The 20,455-nt window shown below is 42.2% G+C and overlaps 1 protein-coding gene across 1 annotated transcript in view; it reads right to left on the bottom strand.

Moving 5' to 3' along the window:
• Positions 1–20,455, bottom strand: part of LOC142741831 (tubby protein homolog) — a 66,229-nt gene that overhangs the window by 1,736 nt on the left and 44,038 nt on the right. Inside the window, exon 9 of the mRNA XM_075851160.1 lies at positions 17,888–18,059. Within this exon, the coding sequence (XP_075707275.1) occupies positions 17,888–18,059 (172 nt within the window). The remainder of the gene's footprint in view (positions 1–17,887; positions 18,060–20,455) is intronic.

Raw genomic sequence — 20,455 nt, forward strand, 5'->3', positions numbered from 1 at the left:
CTGACGCAGACCGTTATTGCGACTTCTCCTGATGAGACATCTTTGCCCATCACTTCTGCAGCCATTTCCAGCCTCTATAGAAACACACAAATTTAGACACCAAGGCCCAGAACCATACATTAAAGGGGTTGTCCGGACACAGACCGTTTTTTCTACTAATGACCTATCGACAACCCTTTTTACTCAGACTAATAAATGTGGACCCCAGACTAGATCATAGAATACATACAGACCTAGACCTTCTAAACTATTGCAGTCCCCAGACCAGACGCCCCTAAACAAATACAGACCCCAAAACAAGCACCCTAAATAAATACAGACCTCAGACAGAACACCTAAATACAGACCCTAGACCCGACCCTCTACACAAATAATGACCCCAAACCTGACTCCCTTAATACAGACCCCAGACCAGACCCCCTAAACTAATACAGACCCCTAAATAAAGACTCCTAAACGAATACACACCCTAGACCAGGCCCTCTAAATACAGAACCAATAAACTAATACAGACCCCAGATCCCTAAATACAGACCCCCTAAATACAGACCCAAGACCTCAAACTAATACAGACCCCAGACCTGACCCCCTATAATGACCCCAGACCTGACTCCCTTAAGGAATACAGACCCCAGACAGACCCTCTAATCTAATACAGACCCCAGACCAGACCCCTAAATACAGACCCCTAAACTAATACAGACCCTAGACCAGGCCCCCTAATTACAGACCCAATAAACTAATACAGACCCCAGACCCCTAAATACAGACCGCCTAAATACAGACCCCAGACCTCAAACTAATACAGACCCCCTAAATACAGACCCCAGACCTGACCCCCTACACTAATAATGACCCCAGACCTGACTCCCTTAAAGAGGCTCTGTTACCAGATTTTGCAACCCCTATCTGCTATTGCAGCAGATCGGCGCTGCAATGTAGATTACAGTAACGTTTTTATTTTTAAAAAACGAGCATTTTTGGCCAAGTTATGACCATTTTTGTATTTATGCAAATGAGGCTTGCAAAAGTACAACTGGGCGTGTTGAAAAGTAAAAGTCCAAGTGGGCGTGTATTATGTGCGTACATTGGGGCGTTTTTACTACTTTTACTAGCTGGGCGTTCTGACGAGAAGTATCATCCACTTCTCTTCAGAACGCCCAGCTTCTGGCAGTGCAGACACAGCCGTGTTCTCGAGAGATCACGCTGTGACGTCACTCACAGGTCCTGCATCGTGTCGGACGAGCGAGGACACATCGGCACCAGAGGCTACAGTTGATTCTGCAGCAGCATCAGCGTTTGCAGGTAAGTAGCTACATCGACTTACCTGCAAACGCCGATGCTGCTGCAGAATCAACTGTAGCCTCTGGTGCCGATGTGTCCTCGCTCGTCCGACACGATGCAGGACCTGGGGCAGGAAGTGAGTGACGTCACAGCGTGATCTCTCGAGAACACGCTGTGTGTCTGCACTGCCAGAAGCTGGGCATTCTGAAGAGAAGTGGATGATACTTCTCGTCAGAACGCCCAGCTAGTAAAAGAAGTAAAAACGCCCCGATGTACGCACATAATACACGCCCAGTTGTACTTTTACTTTTCAACACGCCCAGTTGTACTTTTGCAAGCCTCATTTGCATGAATACAAAAATGGTCATAACTTGGCCAAAAATTCTCGTTTTTTAAAAATAAAAACGTTACTGTAATCTACATTGCAGCGCCTATCTGCTGAAATAGCAGATAGGGGTTGCAAAATCTGGTGACAGAGCCTCTTTAACCCCTTCCCGCCACAGCCCTTTTTCATTTTTGTTTTTTCCTCCCCACGTTCCAAAAGCCATAACTTTTTTATTTTTCCGTCGATATAGTCCTATGAGGGCTTGATTTTTGCGGGACGAGTTGCAGTTTTTTGTAAGAGAAGAGAGTGTCGCCCTCAGGCGACCAGCCTAATTTCCCAACTACCCAACAAAATAAATTAAAAGTATTTCTTTATTAGCTACTTATAGCAAGACGACCACACACACACAAATTTAAAATTCTCACTACCAGAAGACCGGATGACAGTATTTTGCCTGTGGTGCAGGCATAAGGTAGCTACCGATAAGGTACGCATTAACAAGTGTAGTAAGTTAGATTGCTTGACAATAGTCAACTAAATAGATAGCAAAGTGAAACCGGTCAGTGGTAGGAATTAAAAGGAATTAGAAAGCCCCCCCGACATGTTTCGCTACGGAGTAGCGTCCTCAGGGGTACACGGGGCTAATGGCGACGCGGCGAGACGGAAGCTCCTGATATGGGCCAGTAGCTGACGTTTAGTGGGGGTGTGTCAGCAGGACAGCCAATCCTGTCAAAGGAGACATGTCCGTAGCGTGGAGAGGGAGAAACAACAAATGGAAAACTGTATGAGGTTGACCAATAGCGCGAGGGCTAGGGCGCAGGCGTGGAAGCACAAAATCGGACTTAGTCTGTGTGTGTCACGCCAAGTATAGCGGCGCCAACCGACGCATGCGCAGATCTCACTTACAATGACTCAGAAAAGGAATAGCAAGTTCCCATCAGTTAACGGCAGAGGCGGCGCAGGCGCAACTGACAGTGTATGTACTCAGAAAACAAATGGTAAGTGAAATATAGAAATGAGTGGAATTAAAACACTGACGTAAACGGATAATTTTAAATGTAATATATATATAGTAAACCAAGTCGGAGATAAATGAGGCATGCATGAAAGTGCACGGCTCGTTGGCGCATGCGTAAAACAACTTTTTCGTAAATCGAACGAAAGATGACACATATAATGAATGACAAAAAAAAAAAAAAATAATCCCCCCCATCATCACCACGCCACCAAGATGACAGGAATGCATCAACTTATAGAAAGTATAATGTAAAAGATCCACCTAATGCGGCATGATAAAGGAGGTCCACATCAAGAGAGGTGAGTCCATTCATAAATAGAGGGGCAGTGAGTACCGTCCCCTATAGAAATAATTATTTGTATGTCGCCATAATTGTGTAGTACTCGTCATAAGGATAGATAGGATAAACATATATGTAAGACCCCAACATTAAATGTGTGGGGTCAGAGGAATAATCACCAAAATATTTCGATACCTTGGAAAGGATACGGCAGGGAAGGAAACTTCAAAGTATAAAGTAGAAGGAACAGTGTCAATAAAGTATCCACTATATTTTACTGATGACAGAATAGGTCCAAAGAGGCTCATAGGAAGGCACTAAAAGTGAAACCCTCGTTAAGACCCCTGGGAGACATGGTATTAAGGCGGTAAATCCACCGCGCTTCCTCCTGTAGGAGTCTGCGGTCAAGGTTACCTGCTCTGGGGCCCATTTTAATCTGGGTAACCCCCCAGAATTTAAGCAGCCCTGAATTACCCCCATGGTGCTCGTGGGTATGTCTCGAGAGGGTGGTGTCCTCCTTGAGCCTGATGGTACTGAGATGTCTGGATATACGTCTTCTCAATTCTTGCACTGTTTTTCCCACGTACAGCTTGGGACATGGGCATCTAGCAATGTAGACAACCCCTTTGCTCTGACAGTTGAGAAACTGTTTTACAGAATAGGTTTTGCCATCGGTAGGATTAATGAAATCCTTAACGGTGGGCATATATGAACAGAAAGAGCACCTACCGCAGGGATGAAATCCCTTTACTGACGATGTAAGCCATGTAGATGGAGTACTAGTTATAGTTGAATAATGACTATGTACTAAAAGGTCACGTAAGTTTTTCCCCCTGCGGTAGGTAATACTGGGACTCACAGAGATAGCCCCCTCCAAATCTGGGTCAGCGATAAGTATATCCCAATGCTTCCGTAGGATCTGGGAAACTTGAGGGGAACATGCATCAAAGGTGCCAATGCAACGAATGGCACTGGATGATCCGGTCTTAGCAGCTATAGTTTCCTTATTGGACAGAAGGTCAGTTCTCCGAGCAGCCCTTGCCCTTGCGTAGGCCCTATGCAAACATTTCTTAGGGTATCCTCGTGCTCTAAATTTATGAAACAATTTATCACACTCCAGTTGGAATGATGCTTCACTGGAGCAGTTCCGTTTCGCTCTCAGGTATTGGCCTATAGGTATCCCTTTTTTAAGGGCTGGGGGATGGTAACTTTCCCAATGTAAATAGTTATTTGTAGCTGTGGCCTTTCGAAATATGTCAGTTTGGACACCGCCACCAGGATCCAAAGAGATCTTAAGGTCAAGGAAGTTAATGGCATGGTCGTGTATCTCATAAGTGAACCTCATGCCTATATGATTCGTGTTGAGTATAGACATAAAGTCAGTGAAAGTTTTGACATCCCCATCCCAAAGGATGAGGATGTCATCTATATATCTACCCCAAAAGGAGATATGTGAAGTGAAAAAAATTAGATCGGAAAAAACCATGGTGTCTTCCCACCACCCCAAGAAAAGATTCGCATAAGTGGGTGCACAGGTAGTGCCCATAGCCGTGCCCTTAATTTGATGATAGTATACTTTATCAAAAGTGAAATAGTTGTGTGTGAGTAAATAACGTAAAAGTGATAACACAAAATTGTTATGTTGTAGGAATTGGGTACCTTTAGTGCTCAAATAATGTTTTACGACAGTGAGTCCCAAATCGTGCTGAATATTAGAATAGAGTGACTCTACGTCTATACTCGCTATCATTGTAGTGGAAGTGACATTGATCTCATGGATCCTGGTGACGGTGTCCTTGGTGTCCTTAAGATATGAGGATAGGGAGGAAACGAAAGGTGACAATATTTCATTCACATAGAGACTAATACCTTGGGTCAAGTTATCATTACCCGACACAATGGGTCTCCCAGGGAGGGGAAGAACTGCTTTGTGGACTTTAGGTAATGCGTAAAAGGTTGCTAAAGTGGGAGTAGAATTATAAAGAGATTTGAATTCATCAGTAGTGATGAGGTTATCATTCTTGGCGGTATTGAGGAGATTGTACAATTCAGGTAAGTAGGTGGCCGTGGGGTTACTTTCCAAGATGGCGTAGGTGGTAGTGTCATCCAGTAGTTTATGGACCATACTAACATAGTCAGTACGGTCCATCACCACTATATTGCCCCCCTTATCAGAGGGCTTCAGGACCAAGTTATCATTTTTACACAAATCATCCAGTGCCATTTTCTCATTGTCACTAAGATTGCCAAAGATCTTAGACCTACCACCCTTCAATTTCTTGAGATCATTACAGACCATTCTAACAAAGGTGTCAATATGACTATATTGAGAGAAGGGGGGGTAAGTTTTGACTTAGGACGTAGTGATGAGAGTGGCCCTACAGCATCAGTGACACCAAATTCGCTCTCATAGAGGAGGCCTTCCAAGTCCCTCAGGGTATTAGACTCCAGACGGTCTTGTCGAGCAACATCTGAAACGTTGCCCTTAAAATATTTATGTAAGGCCAATTTTCTTGCGAATAGGTTTATGTCCTTTACCCATATAAATTCATCGAAACCTGGTGTAGGGGTATAGGAAAGGCCCTTCTTCAGTAAAGTTAACTGATGAGTATTCAGATGACAAGAGGATAGATTGAATATCTGCAACTCTTCGTCCTTTGATAAATATGTGTTTGATGTTAAGGTTTGGTCCCCCAGTTTAGGCTGGGTGGGCCTAAAAAAGGAAAAGTAGCCCGGGGGCCAGCGACAGAATTGGCCATATTGTCCCCTGGGTTCTGACTCAGATTTAACCGTGACTGTATATGACTGATCGGAGTATTCGTAGTATTTGGTATAGATGTTAGGGAGGATGCAGAAGGCATAGACAAAAAACTGGAAGTAGTAGGTGGACATCCTAACGCACGGTTAGGGTAATTAGTACTTGTTTGTTTAGATGTAGTGAATGTTCGTTTAGGTAGACTAGGTCTACTGTTCCTGATTTTACGTTTCGTGCCCAGTCTTAAATTGTCAATATGTCTCGGTTCCTCCGGGCCAGAAGTGTCCGATTCTGAGAAATCTGTGTACACCGTAGTACGCTTTGAGGTAGGATATGAATTTGTTTTATATGTATAAACCTGTCCCAAGTCAAAATCCCTACGGTCACGGATGTACTTCCGATGTTTACGCTCCTTAATTTCTCCCTGTAATTTTTCAATATTTTTTTGCAATTTAATTTCAGAGGTGCTAAATTCAGGCAAGAATGAAAAACCTGTATATCTTCAATTTCTTTCTCTAGTTGAACACTAATCTTACTGTAGTTCTGTCTCTCAAAGTCCAACAAATACTGAAGCATACGTATGGAGCTGTCAGTAAGGAGTTCTTCCCAGCCTTTAATAAAGGCAGTATTGTCCCTATATGAATTAGGTGAAATATTGATTCTTAGACCCCTATATACTATTTTTTGTTGTATATAGGTCTCTAAGCTGGCCACTTCCCAACAGGATCGTACGTATTTTTGATATGTTTTTTGAAGGTCCCTAAAGGCTGTTAATACGTCAAATTGGTGCAATGGGATGTTCTCAACGGAGAAAACAATGGCAGCATCAGCCGACAGTGTCTCTATGTTAGGTCTTTTAGACAAAAACCCTGCCATATCAAAACGAATGCACAAATCGCTTGGTAGGTTGTTCCAATTAGGAACGGGGTCATATAACGGGTAATTAACCCAGCATTATAGAACACAGAAAGATGAAAGAGACCCCAGGTAGTTGGCAGGCACACTAATGAATTGCAAGAGAAGAGAGTGTCGCCCTCAGGCGACCAGCCTAATTTCCCAACTACCCAACAAAATAAATTAAAAGTATTTCTTTATTAGCTACTTATAGCAAGACGACCACACACACACAAATTTAAAATTCTCACTACCAGAAGACCGGATGACAGTATTTTGCCTGTGGTGCAGGCATAAGGTAGCTACCGATAAGGTACGCATTAACAAGTGTAGTAAGTTAGATTGCTTGACAATAGTCAACTAAATAGATAGCAAAGTGAAACCGGTCAGTGGTAGGAATTAAAAGGAATTAGAAAGCCCCCCCGACATGTTTCGCTACGGAGTAGCGTCCTCAGGGGTACACGGGGCTAATGGCGACGCGGCGAGACGGAAGCTCCTGATATGGGCCAGTAGCTGACGTTTAGTGGGGGTGTGTCAGCAGGACAGCCAATCCTGTCAAAGGAGACATGTCCGTAGCGTGGAGAGGGAGAAACAACAAATGGAAAACTGTATGAGGTTGACCAATAGCGCGAGGGCTAGGGCGCAGGCGTGGAAGCACAAAATCGGACTTAGTCTGTGTGTGTCACGCCAAGTATAGCGGCGCCAACCGACGCATGCGCAGATCTCACTTACAATGACTCAGAAAAGGAATAGCAAGTTCCCATCAGTTAACGGCAGAGGCGGCGCAGGCGCAACTGACAGTGTATGTACTCAGAAAACAAATGGTAAGTGAAATATAGAAATGAGTGGAATTAAAACACTGACGTAAACGGATAATTTTAAATGTAATATATATATAGTAAACCAAGTCGGAGATAAATGAGGCATGCATGAAAGTGCACGGCTCGTTGGCGCATGCGTAAAACAACTTTTTCGTAAATCGAACGAAAGATGACACATATAATGAATGACAAAAAAAAAAAAAAAAAAATCCCCCCCATCATCACCACGCCACCAAGATGACAGGAATGCATCAACTTATAGAAAGTATAATGTAAAAGATCCACCTAATGCGGCATGATAAAGGAGGTCCACATCAAGAGAGGTGAGTCCATTCATAAATAGAGGGGCAGTGAGTACCGTCCCCTATAGAAATAATTCTTTGTATGTCGCCATAATTGTGTAGTACTCGTCATAAGGATAGATAGGATAAACATATATGTAAGACCCCAACATTAAATGTGTGGGGTCAGAGGAATAATCACCAAAATATTTCGATACCTTGGAAAGGATACGGCAGGGAAGGAAACTTCAAAGTATAAAGTAGAAGGAACAGTGTCAATAAAGTATCCACTATATTTTACTGATGACAGAATAGGTCCAAAGAGGCTCATAGGAAGGCACTAAAAGTGAAACCCTCGTTAAGACCCCTGGGAGACATGGTATTAAGGCGGTAAATCCACCGCGCTTCCTCCTGTAGGAGTCTGCGGTCAAGGTTACCTGCTCTGGGGCCCATTTTAATCTGGGTAACCCCCCAGAATTTAAGCAGCCCTGAATTACCCCCATGGTGCTCGTGGGTATGTCTCGAGAGGGTGGTGTCCTCCTTGAGCCTGATGGTACTGAGATGTCTGGATATACGTCTTCTCAATTCTTGCACTGTTTTTCCCACGTACAGCTTGGGACATGGGCATCTAGCAATGTAGACAACCCCTTTGCTCTGACAGTTGAGAAACTGTTTTACAGAATAGGTTTTGCCATCGTTAGGATTAATGAAATCCTTAACGGTGGGCATATATGAACAGAAAGAGCACCTACCGCAGGGATGAAATCCCTTTACTGACGATGTAAGCCATGTAGATGGAGTACTAGTTATAGTTGAATAATGACTATGTACTAAAAGGTCACGTAAGTTTTTCCCCCTGCGGTAGGTAATACTGGGACTCACAGAGATAGCCCCCTCCAAATCTGGGTCAGCGATAAGTATATCCCAATGCTTCCGTAGGATCTGGGAAACTTGAGGGGAACATGCATCAAAGGTGCCAATGCAACGAATGGCACTGGATGATCCGGTCTTAGCAGCTATAGTTTCCTTATTGGACAGAAGGTCAGTTCTCCGAGCAGCCCTTGCCCTTGCGTAGGCCCTATGCAAACATTTCTTAGGGTATCCTCGTGCTCTAAATTTATGAAACAATTTATCACACTCCAGTTGGAATGATGCTTCACTGGAGCAGTTCCGTTTCGCTCTCAGGTATTGGCCTATAGGTATCCCTTTTTTAAGGGCTGGGGGATGGTAACTTTCCCAATGTAAATAGTTATTTGTAGCTGTGGCCTTTCGAAATATGTCAGTTTGGACACCGCCACCAGGATCCAAAGAGATCTTAAGGTCAAGGAAGTTAATGGCATGGTCGTGTATCTCATAAGTGAACCTCATGCCTATATGATTCGTGTTGAGTATAGACATAAAGTCAGTGAAAGTTTTGACATCCCCATCCCAAAGGATGAGGATGTCATCTATATATCTACCCCAAAAGGAGATATGTGAAGTGAAAAAAATTAGATCATCGGAAAAAACCATGGTGTCTTCCCACCACCCCAAGAAAAGATTCGCATAAGTGGGTGCACAGGTAGTGCCCATAGCCGTGCCCTTAATTTGATGATAGTATACTTTATCAAAAGTGAAATAGTTGTGTGTGAGTAAATAACGTAAAAGTGATAACACAAAATTGTTATGTTGTAGGAATTGGGTACCTTTAGTGCTCAAATAATGTTTTACGACAGTGAGTCCCAAATCGTGCTGAATATTAGAATAGAGTGACTCTACGTCTATACTCGCTATCATTGTAGTGGAAGTGACATTGATCTCATGGATCCTGGTGACGGTGTCCTTGGTGTCCTTAAGATATGAGGATAGGGAGGAAACGAAAGGTGACAATATTTCATTCACATAGAGACTAATACCTTGGGTCAAGTTATCATTACCCGACACAATGGGTCTCCCAGGGAGGGGAAGAACTGCTTTGTGGACTTTAGGTAATGCGTAAAAGGTTGCTAAAGTGGGAGTAGAATTATAAAGAGATTTGAATTCATCAGTAGTGATGAGGTTATCATTCTTGGCGGTATTGAGGAGATTGTACAATTCAGGTAAGTAGGTGGCCGTGGGGTTACTTTCCAAGATGGCGTAGGTGGTAGTGTCATCCAGTAGTTTATGGACCATACTAACATAGTCAGTACGGTCCATCACCACTATATTGCCCCCCTTATCAGAGGGCTTCAGGACCAAGTTATCATTTTTACACAAATCATCCAGTGCCATTTTCTCATTGTCACTAAGATTGCCAAAGATCTTAGACCTACCACCCTTCAATTTCTTGAGATCATTACAGACCATTCTAACAAAGGTGTCAATATGACTATATTGAGAGAAGGGGGGGTAAGTTTTGACTTAGGACGTAGTGATGAGAGTGGCCCTACAGCATCAGTGACACCAAATTCGCTCTCATAGAGGAGGCCTTCCAAGTCCCTCAGGGTATTAGACTCCAGACGGTCTTGTCGAGCAACATCTGAAACGTTGCCCTTAAAATATTTATGTAAGGCCAATTTTCTTGCGAATAGGTTTATGTCCTTTACCCATATAAATTCATCGAAACCTGGTGTAGGGGTATAGGAAAGGCCCTTCTTCAGTAAAGTTAACTGATGAGTATTCAGATGACAAGAGGATAGATTGAATATCTGCAACTCTTCGTCCTTTGATAAATATGTGTTTGATGTTAAGGTTTGGTCCCCCAGTTTAGGCTGGGTGGGCCTAAAAAAGGAAAAGTAGCCCGGGGGCCAGCGACAGAATTGGCCATATTGTCCCCTGGGTTCTGACTCAGATTTAACCGTGACTGTATATGACTGATCGGAGTATTCGTAGTATTTGGTATAGATGTTAGGGAGGATGCAGAAGGCATAGACAAAAAACTGGAAGTAGTAGGTGGACATCCTAACGCACGGTTAGGGTAATTAGTACTTGTTTGTTTAGATGTAGTGAATGTTCGTTTAGGTAGACTAGGTCTACTGTTCCTGATTTTACGTTTCGTGCCCAGTCTTAAATTGTCAATATGTCTCGGTTCCTCCGGGCCAGAAGTGTCCGATTCTGAGAAATCTGTGTACACCGTAGTACGCTTTGAGGTAGGATATGAATTTGTTTTATATGTATAAACCTGTCCCAAGTCAAAATCCCTACGGTCACGGATGTACTTCCGATGTTTACGCTCCTTAATTTCTCCCTGTAATTTTTCAATATTTTTTTGCAATTTAATTTCAGAGGTGCTAAATTCAGGCAAGAATGAAAAACCTGTATATCTTCAATTTCTTTCTCTAGTTGAACACTAATCTTACTGTAGTTCTGTCTCTCAAAGTCCAACAAATACTGAAGCATACGTATGGAGCTGTCAGTAAGGAGTTCTTCCCAGCCTTTAATAAAGGCAGTATTGTCCCTATATGAATTAGGTGAAATATTGATTCTTAGACCCCTATATACTATTTTTTGTTGTATATAGGTCTCTAAGCTGGCCACTTCCCAACAGGATCGTACGTATTTTTGATATGTTTTTTGAAGGTCCCTAAAGGCTGTTAATACGTCAAATTGGTGCAATGGGATGTTCTCAACGGAGAAAACAATGGCAGCATCAGCCGACAGTGTCTCTATGTTAGGTCTTTTAGACAAAAACCCTGCCATATCAAAACGAATGCACAAATCGCTTGGTAGGTTGTTCCAATTAGGAACGGGGTCATATAACGGGTAATTAACCCAGCATTATAGAACACAGAAAGATGAAAGAGACCCCAGGTAGTTGGCAGGCACACTAATGAATTGCAAGAGAAGAGAGTGTCGCCCTCAGGCGACCAGCCTAATTTCCCAACTACCCAACAAAATAAATTAAAAGTATTTCTTTATTAGCTACTTATAGCAAGACGACCACACACACAAATTTAAAATTCTCACTACCAGAAGACCGGATGACAGTATTTTGCCTGTGGTGCAGGCATAAGGTAGCTACCGATAAGGTACGCATTAACAAGTGTAGTAAGTTAGATTGCTTGACAATAGTCAACTAAATAGATAGCAAAGTGAAACCGGTCAGTGGTAGGAATTAAAAGGAATTAGATAGCCCCCCCGACATGTTTCGCTACGGAGTAGCGTCCTCAGGGGTACACGGGGCTAATGGCGACGCGGCGAGACGGAAGCTCCTGATATGGGCCAGTAGCTGACGTTTAGTGGGGGTGTGTCAGCAGGACAGCCAATCCTGTCAAAGGAGACATGTCCGTAGCGTGGAGAGGGAGAAACAACAAATGGAAAACTGTATGAGGTTGACCAATAGCGCGAGGGCTAGGGCGCAGGCGCGGAAGCACAAAATCGGACTTAGTCTGTGTGTGTCACGCCAAGTATAGCGGCGCCAACCGACGCATGCGCAGATCTCACTTACAATGACTCAGAAAAGGAATAGCAAGTTCCCATCAGTTAACGGCAGAGGCGGCGCAGGCGCAACTGACAGTGTATGTACTCAGAAAACAAATGGTAAGTGAAATATAGAAATGAGTGGAATTAAAACACTGACGTAAACGGATAATTTTAAATTTAATATATATATAGTAAACCAAGTCGGAGATAAATGAGGCATGCATGAAAGTGCACGGCTCGTTGGCGCATGCGTAAAACAACTTTTTCGTAAATCGAACGAAAGATGACACATATAATGAATGACAAAAAAAAAAAAAATCCCCCCCATCATCACCACGCCACCAAGATGACAGGAATGCATCAACTTATAGAAAGTATAATGTAAAAGATCCACCTAATGCGGCATGATAAAGGAGGTCCACATCAAGAGAGGTGAGTCCATTCATAAATAGAGGGGCAGTGAGTACCGTCCCCTATAGAAATAATTATTTGTATGTCGCCATAATTGTGTAGTACTCGTCATAAGGATAGATAGGATAAACATATATGTAAGACCCCAACATTAAATGTGTGGGGTCAGAGGAATAATCACCAAAATATTTCGATACCTTGGAAAGGATACGGCAGGGAAGGAAACTTCAAAGTATAAAGTAGAAGGAACAGTGTCAATAAAGTATCCACTATATTTTACTGATGACAGAATAGGTCCAAAGAGGCTCATAGGAAGGCACTAAGACCCCTGGGAGACATGGTATTAAGGCGGTAAATCCACCGCGCTTCCTCCTGTAGGAGTCTGCGGTCAAGGTTACCTGCTCTGGGGCCCATTTTAATCTGGGTAACCCCCCAGAATTTAAGCAGCCCTGAATTACCCCCATGGTGCTCGTGGGTATGTCTCGAGAGGGTGGTGTCCTCCTTGAGCCTGATGGTACTGAGATGTCTGGATATACGTCTTCTCAATTCTTGCACTGTTTTTCCCACGTACAGTTTTTTGTAGCACCATTTATTGTGCCATATAATGTACTAGGAAACAGGAAAAAAATTATTTGTGGGGTAGAAAATGAAAAAAAACAGCGATTTCTCCATTGTTTTTTGCGCGTCGTTTTTACGGAATTTACTGTGCAATTAAAACAACATGTTAACTTTATTCTGTGGGTCAATACGATTATGTAAATACCAAATATATATAGCTTTCTCTATATTGTACTACTTTTACAAGTAAAAACCTAAGTGTAAAAAATAAAATTTATTTTGTGTCGCCAAATTCCAAAAGCCATAACTTTTTTATTTTTCCGTCGATTAAGTGGTATGAGGGCCTATTTTTTGCGGAATAAGCTGTAGTTTTTAATGATACTATTTTGGGGTACATGCGATGTTTTGATCACTTTTTATAAAGATTCTGGCGTTTACAAATGATTATTTTTTTACGGATGCGGCGATACCAATTATGTTTGTTTATTTATTTGTTTACTATGCTCTAGGTGGAAAAGGGGAAAAGGGGGGTTTTTTGAACTTTTAATTTAAAAAAATATTTTTACTTAAAAAAAAAACCTTTATTTTAGTAATTTTTACTTTTTTTATTATTGCTCCTAGGGGACTTCAACCAGCGAGCGTTAGATCGCTTGCACTATATACTGCAATACTAATGTATTGCAGTATATCGTGATTCGGACAGGCATCTATTAAGCCCTGCCGGAGGCAACCATTGCCCCCCCTCACGATTGTGGGGCTTAATAGGAGCACAAAGATGGCGGACCTGGGGATCTTCATTAGGCCTCCAGGCAGCCATAGCAACCATCGCCACCCTGCGATTGCATTGTGGGGGGCGCGATGAGCTGTTAGAGTGGGTCCCCCATCTTTCTTTCTATTTAAATGCTGCGGTCGCTATTGACCGCGGCATTTAACGAGTTAAACGAGTGGGATTTCGCTTGAGCGTGATCCCGCTCGTTACTCTGAAGTGTCGGCTGTAACATACAGCTGACACTAGCATCGTATGGAGCGGGTTCACTCTGTGAGTCCGTTCCATACTTCCCCTACCCGACTTTGGCGTATGGATACATCAAATGTCGGGAATGGGTTAAGTAATACAGACCCCTGACCAGACCCCCTAATCTAAAACAGACCCCAGACCAGACCCCTAAATACAGACCCGTAAATAAAGACCCCTAAACTAATACAGACCCTAGAACAGGCCCCCTAAATAGACCCCAATAACTAAAACAGACCCCAGATGTCAAAATAATACAGACCCCCTAAATACAGACCCCAGACCCCTTAAAATAATACAGCCCCCTAAATATACAGACCCTAAACCCCTTAAACTGATACTTTAAATACAGACCAGACCCCGTAAATACAGTCCCCAAACCAGACCCCCTAAATACAGTCCCCACACCAGACCCCCTAAATACAGACCCCTTAAACAAATCCATCCCATGCTTACATAGCAGCTCATCTCAGTCTTCTCTATGGAATTTTGCTGCTGCTCACGGACCTGCAGTCATGTGACCTGCAGGTCTCTAAACAGTAGTAAGAACTTCAGAGATGAGGTCATGTGACCTTATGTCTAAAGGTCCTTTTGCAGGACATATACAATGCCATTTCATCGCGTTTTTTGCAGCGTCCGCGGCAAAATCGCGGCAGTGCCGGGCAAAGCTACATTGTACTTTGGGCAAAACGCCCTATGATGATCCGCCATAGCCTACAGCGAATACATGGGACAAAACAACATCACAGAGGGTCCCTGCCAGCCTCCTGAGATGACGTTATTTTGTCCCATGTAATTACTGCAGCCAATCACAGGCTGCATTGGTCACATGGGACAAAAGAGCTTCATCTCAGGAGACCAGCAGGGACACATCTCTATGGAAGATCAGGGTAGGGTGAGTATGGTGTATTTTATTTTAGGGGTGGAATCGCAAGTGCCCAGATTGCCCTGTTTTATTCTCTGATGCCTTCTACAACTTAGATAGCGTCCTAGAAGACATGAGAGAGACAGACAGGGCAATTGCAGCACTTGCAATTCGAGGCAAATTTATTACGAATCAAATTTTGTGGCCATACATGTGTTATGTTGTGAAACATAATTCGCTCATCGTTAGCAATAATGCTTTAGTATACCAAAGAATTATAGAAGAGATCAGATCAGATTTTATAGTCCCATAGTGGGACTAAAAAAAAATGTTAAACACAGTTTAATAAAGTTTATTAGGAAAATAAAAAGTATTGACCGTAAAAAAAATTTTTTTTTCCATAAAAAGTGTTTTTATTTATCAAAAGTGTTAATTTTTTTTAAAAACACATATGGTATTGCTGCGTTTGTAACGACCAGTATAGTAAAACATTGATCACATTAACCCGACACTGTGAACGGCATCAAACCAAGGCGGAGATGCAGCAGAGTTGAATATGGCAGATAAAGAAGTGCTGAATTTATCAGATGCAGTGGTGTTGAATATGTCAAATGTAGAAGTGCTAAGTCTATTGGATACAGCAGTGTTTAACGTCAGATGAAGAAGTGCTGAGTCTATCTAAGGGTATATTCGCACGGATTGTTTTCAGCCGTGTTTCAGTCCGTAAACGTCCCGAAAAACGGCTGAAAAATCGGAAGCAGAACGCCTCCAAACATCTGCCCTTTGAGTTCAATGGGAAAAACGGCGTTCTGTTCCGACGGGCCGTTTTTTTCGCGGCTGTTTTTCAAAACGGCCATGTAAAAAAACGGGCGCAAGAAAGAAGTGCATGTAACTTCTTCAGCCGTTTTTGGAGCCGTTTTTCATAGACTCTATAGAACAACAGCTCCAAAAACGGCCGTAAAAGACGCCGAGAATATCGCGAGTGGCTTAAAAAACGTCTGAAAATCAGGAGCTGTTTTCCCTTGAAAACAGCTCCGTATTTTTAGAAGTTTTTGAGTTTGTGTGTGCACATACCCTATCACGCTGTGTGTGCAGTGAAAGAAGCTGGGCTGAGACGATGAGACAGCGCCCAGTTGTCTATTAAGAAACTAATTAGCATAAATCTGAAAATGTACATAACTTGCTCAAAATTGATAGTTTTTCAAAATAAAAACCACTGTTGTTATCTACATTATAGTGCAGATCAGATTATGTAGGCGATAGGGCATTTATAATCTGGTGACAGAGCCTCTTTAAGTCTCAACACTTTGCTGCTACTGTATTCCGCTGCAAATTTTCCGTCTGCAATTCCGGACAGAAAATATGCAGCAATTCCGTTACCTGTGGACAAGCCTTTAGTAGTATTCACTGTTAATAGCAGTGTTTAGTATGTTATGTAATGGTAAGACTATCAAATGTAGCATTGTTTATTATGTAAGAAGGGGCATACTGTAGCTATAAGGGGTGCAGAGGTAGCAGTCCCATCCGGGCCCTAGAGCCTGAGGTGGCCCAAAAGCCCCTCAATCGCATAAGAAGACACCAATATTATAAATTATATATGGTAGGTGGGGGCCCTGTTATAGTTTTTGCATTGGGGCCTAGGAACTTCAATTTACACCTCTGTGATGTAGTAGTGCTGAGTCTGTGTCCTGACATATGAAGTAGTTTATGGGTAGCAACACACACAGCATAAACACTGCAGATTTTCTTCAACGGATTTCATTGTGGAAAATACACAGCGTTATACAGTAGCAGAAGTGTGGGTGACATTTTAAAAAATCTCATCCCCACACAGTGGAAAAAAAATCAGCTGAAAAAAACGTTCATAAATTGACCTGCGGTGCGGTTTTTTACTTCGTGGATTGTCAAGTTATGCTGTCCCCATTTAAATCAATTGGGTGTTAAAACCCGCAACAAAGTGCTGTGTTGAGTCTTTTGCGGCAGAAACGATGCGATTCCGCTACAAAAATTGCAAATAAAAAAATATATATTTTTCATTTTAAATTAATAAATAAAGCTCATACTTACTTTGTCCTAGCGGTGCGATCTTCTGACTACGGCTCTGTCACCACATTATAAGTGGCCTATATTGTACATGATGTGATCGGCGCTGTAATGTAGATTACAGCAGTGTTTTTTATTTAGAAAAACGATCATTTTTGAAGGAGTTATGACCTATATTAGCTTTATGCTAATGAGTTTCTTAATGAACAACTGGGCGTGTTTTACTTTTTGGCCAAGTGGGCGTTGTACAGAGGAGTGTATGACGCTGACCAATCAGCGTCATACACTTCTCTCCATTCATTTACACAGCACATAGCGATATAGCTATATCACTATGTGCAGCCACATAAACACACATTAACGTTACTGCAGTGTCCTGTGTGAATATACATTGCCTCCAGCCAGGACGTGATGTGTATTCAGAATCCTGACACTTCGCTAATACAATCCCGACACTACAGCACAGCAAGCGTAATCTCGTTTGAAATGACAGTTTACAGCGTAATCTCGCGAAATTACGCTTCCTGTGCTGTAGTGTCGGGATTGTATTAGCGAAGTGTTGATGGGAAGGGACAGGTTTGGGGGCAGCTAGAACAACCAGCGTAATTGGGGGTAGCAAGCAGGAGAAGGTTAATATGCTGTGAATATAAAACGAAAGGAATGGTAACAGGGGTTTGCAGGTGAACTGCCAGAGGGGGAAGGAAACTCTGCTCAGAGCCCCTCCCCCAGCAATAGAGATTAGCAGCACCACCAGGGGAAGCACAGAGAAGCAAAAAAAAAAAAAAGGGAAAGCTATTTTTATATTCTAGAAATACTGCAAATTTCTATAATACAGCTATTAACAGCCTTTCTGGACTTTGGTATGAAAATGATCTGTGGGATAACTTCTCTAACTTGCTAATCCTAATCAAATAGTCAGTAGAAAGCCCTGGCATCAAGCACTGTCTTTTCACTTACCATCATCTGAGTGGACAATTTGAAAGTTTTTAATGGAAGGGTGTGTGACACGCCCATGAAAGTTCAGAACATAAGACTGTGTTTCATCATTCCACACTGGACTCTTGTTATGTAACTCTATCACGTTCTCCATGTTCTTGTTCTGCCATCGTTGGAGTAGTCCGTCATTGTCCTGTTGGAAAACGATCAACCATCAAAAAAAATTCTAATTAAAGGGGTTGTCCAGTCATAAGAAATTAATGACCTATCCTCAGGGTAAGACATCAATATCTGTTCGGTAGGGGTCCGACTCTCGGCCTCCCCTCCGTTCAGCTGTTTTGAAGGGGCCCGCAGCACTCGTACGAGCGCTGATTCCTCTTCATTCTTTATCTACTCATACTGTGAATCGCAGACACATTTGTAGTGGCGGTTGACAGTATTGCAGCCTTCTCTCATTCATACTGTGAACCACTGCTACAGGTGTGTTAACGATTCACAGTATGAGCAGATAAGGAATGAAGGGGAAACAGCCGCAGCCCCTTCAAAACATCAGTGCCGAAAGTCAGGCTCCCCTCAATCAGATACTGAAATCAATTTTCTATGACAGGACAACACTTTTAAATATTTAGATTGTTTCAAATTATACTTTTCAAATGATAGCTTAGAATATTAAAACATAAAAATCCTTGTAATTGGTATTGGCTTGAAATTGGAGTTCTAATTTCCCTCAAACCCAACTCGCACTTATGGTAGTTCCTTTGTTACGGAGATTGTGGTTGGTCCATTCTGAGCAGGTATCAGTCAAATATTATGGTTGAAAAAAGGCATATGTCCATCAAATTCAATCAGGGAAAGCAAGAAGAAGAAGAAAAAAAAAAAAGGGAATCCTAGTATACCCTACTACGGCACAGCACCATACATGTGGTTGAGTCTTGTACTGCAGCTCAATACCATTCACTTGTACATATGTAAAGCAAAATATTTGTAAAGTCATATGCTTTAAACCCTTCCCGTCACAGCAAATTTTTGGATTTTTGTTTTTAATTTTTTTCCTCCCCACCTTCCAAAAGCCATAATTTATATGTTTTTTTCTGTCAATAAAGCCATATGAGGGCTTGTTTTTTGCGGGACGTGTTGTAGTTTTTCACCGCCCCATTTATTGCACCATATAATGTATTGCGAAATAAGAAAAAAAAATTGTGGGGTGGAATAGTAAAAAAACAGCAATTCCTCAATCTTTTGAGGGGTTTCATTTTTACGGCTATCACCGTACGGTAAAAACGACATGCTAACTTTTTTCTACCAGTCAATATGATTACGGTGATACCTTATTTATATCATTTTTTTTATGTTTTACTACTTTTACAAGGAAAAAAGTAATTGTTAAAATTTAAATTTGTGTTTTGTTTCCACATTCTGAGAGCCATAACTTTTTTATTTTTCTGAGTGGTATGAGGGCTTATGTTTTGTGGGACGAGCTGTAGTTTATTTTTGGAAAATAATGTGACCAAAAAACAGCGATTCTGTTGTTTTATATTTTGTTCTTTTTATGGCATTCACCGTGCGCATTAAATATTGCTATATTGTAATAGTTCTGACATTTATGGATGCAGCAATACCAATTTTGTATATTTTTTTTACTTCAGAGGAAAAATGGGAAAACTTTTTTTTTTACCTATATGTACTGTATATATATATGCAGTATATTTTTTTTTTACACTACTAAAAACTTTATTACATTTTTATTACACATTTTTTTACACCCCCTGGGAAACTTGAACCAGCGATCATCGCTGGTACAATGCACTGCAATACTAATGTACTGCACTATATTAGTATATTGTCATTTTTACAGGCTCCTGTTAAGCGCTGCCAGAGGCAGGGCTTAAAAGGAGATGAAGAAAGTCAGTCCTAGAGGCCTTCATTAGGCCCCTGTGCTGCCATAACAACTATCGGCACACCTCGATCGCGTTGTGGGGGGTGACGATAAGCTGTTGGAGGGGGCGCCCTCTCTTTCTAACGTCTTTGATAAGGAGATCGTGATTGATCGCAGCATCTAAGGGGTTAAACGGGCAGGAACAGTGCTGTTCCTGACCATTAGTCCCGGGAGACAGCTGTAATACACAGCTGACACCCGCTGCGTACAGAGCTGGTTCAACGGGTGAGTCCGCTCCAAAGATCACCCCCACACCACGACATGCTATTATGTCGTGGTGCGGGTAAGGGTTAAAGTTACTTCCCATTTTTATTTATCCTCTAAAATTGCCATTGATGTCCAAAGCTGAATAAAGAGGGCTGCAGTACACTTGCACATCGCACACTCAGAGATTGCATTTGATTTTAATGGGACAATCTTTTAATCCCTTGGCAACATCCGCCATACAGTTATGTCGGGTGTCGTAAGCCTCAAGTTGGTGCCTCACAACTGGGTGCCGGCTGTTTTGAACAGCTGACACCCACCTACAATGGCCAGTATTGGATGTAACTCTGATCTTGGCAGTTTAACCCCTCAGATGCCACTGTCAACAGCAACAGCGGAATTTGAGCTGTTAGACCGAGGGAGGGGGCTCCCTCTGTCCTCCGATCAGC

The sequence above is a fragment of the Rhinoderma darwinii genome, chromosome 2 (assembly GCF_050947455.1).
Source record: "Rhinoderma darwinii isolate aRhiDar2 chromosome 2, aRhiDar2.hap1, whole genome shotgun sequence".
NCBI classification, from domain to species: domain Eukaryota; kingdom Metazoa; phylum Chordata; class Amphibia; order Anura; family Rhinodermatidae; genus Rhinoderma; species Rhinoderma darwinii.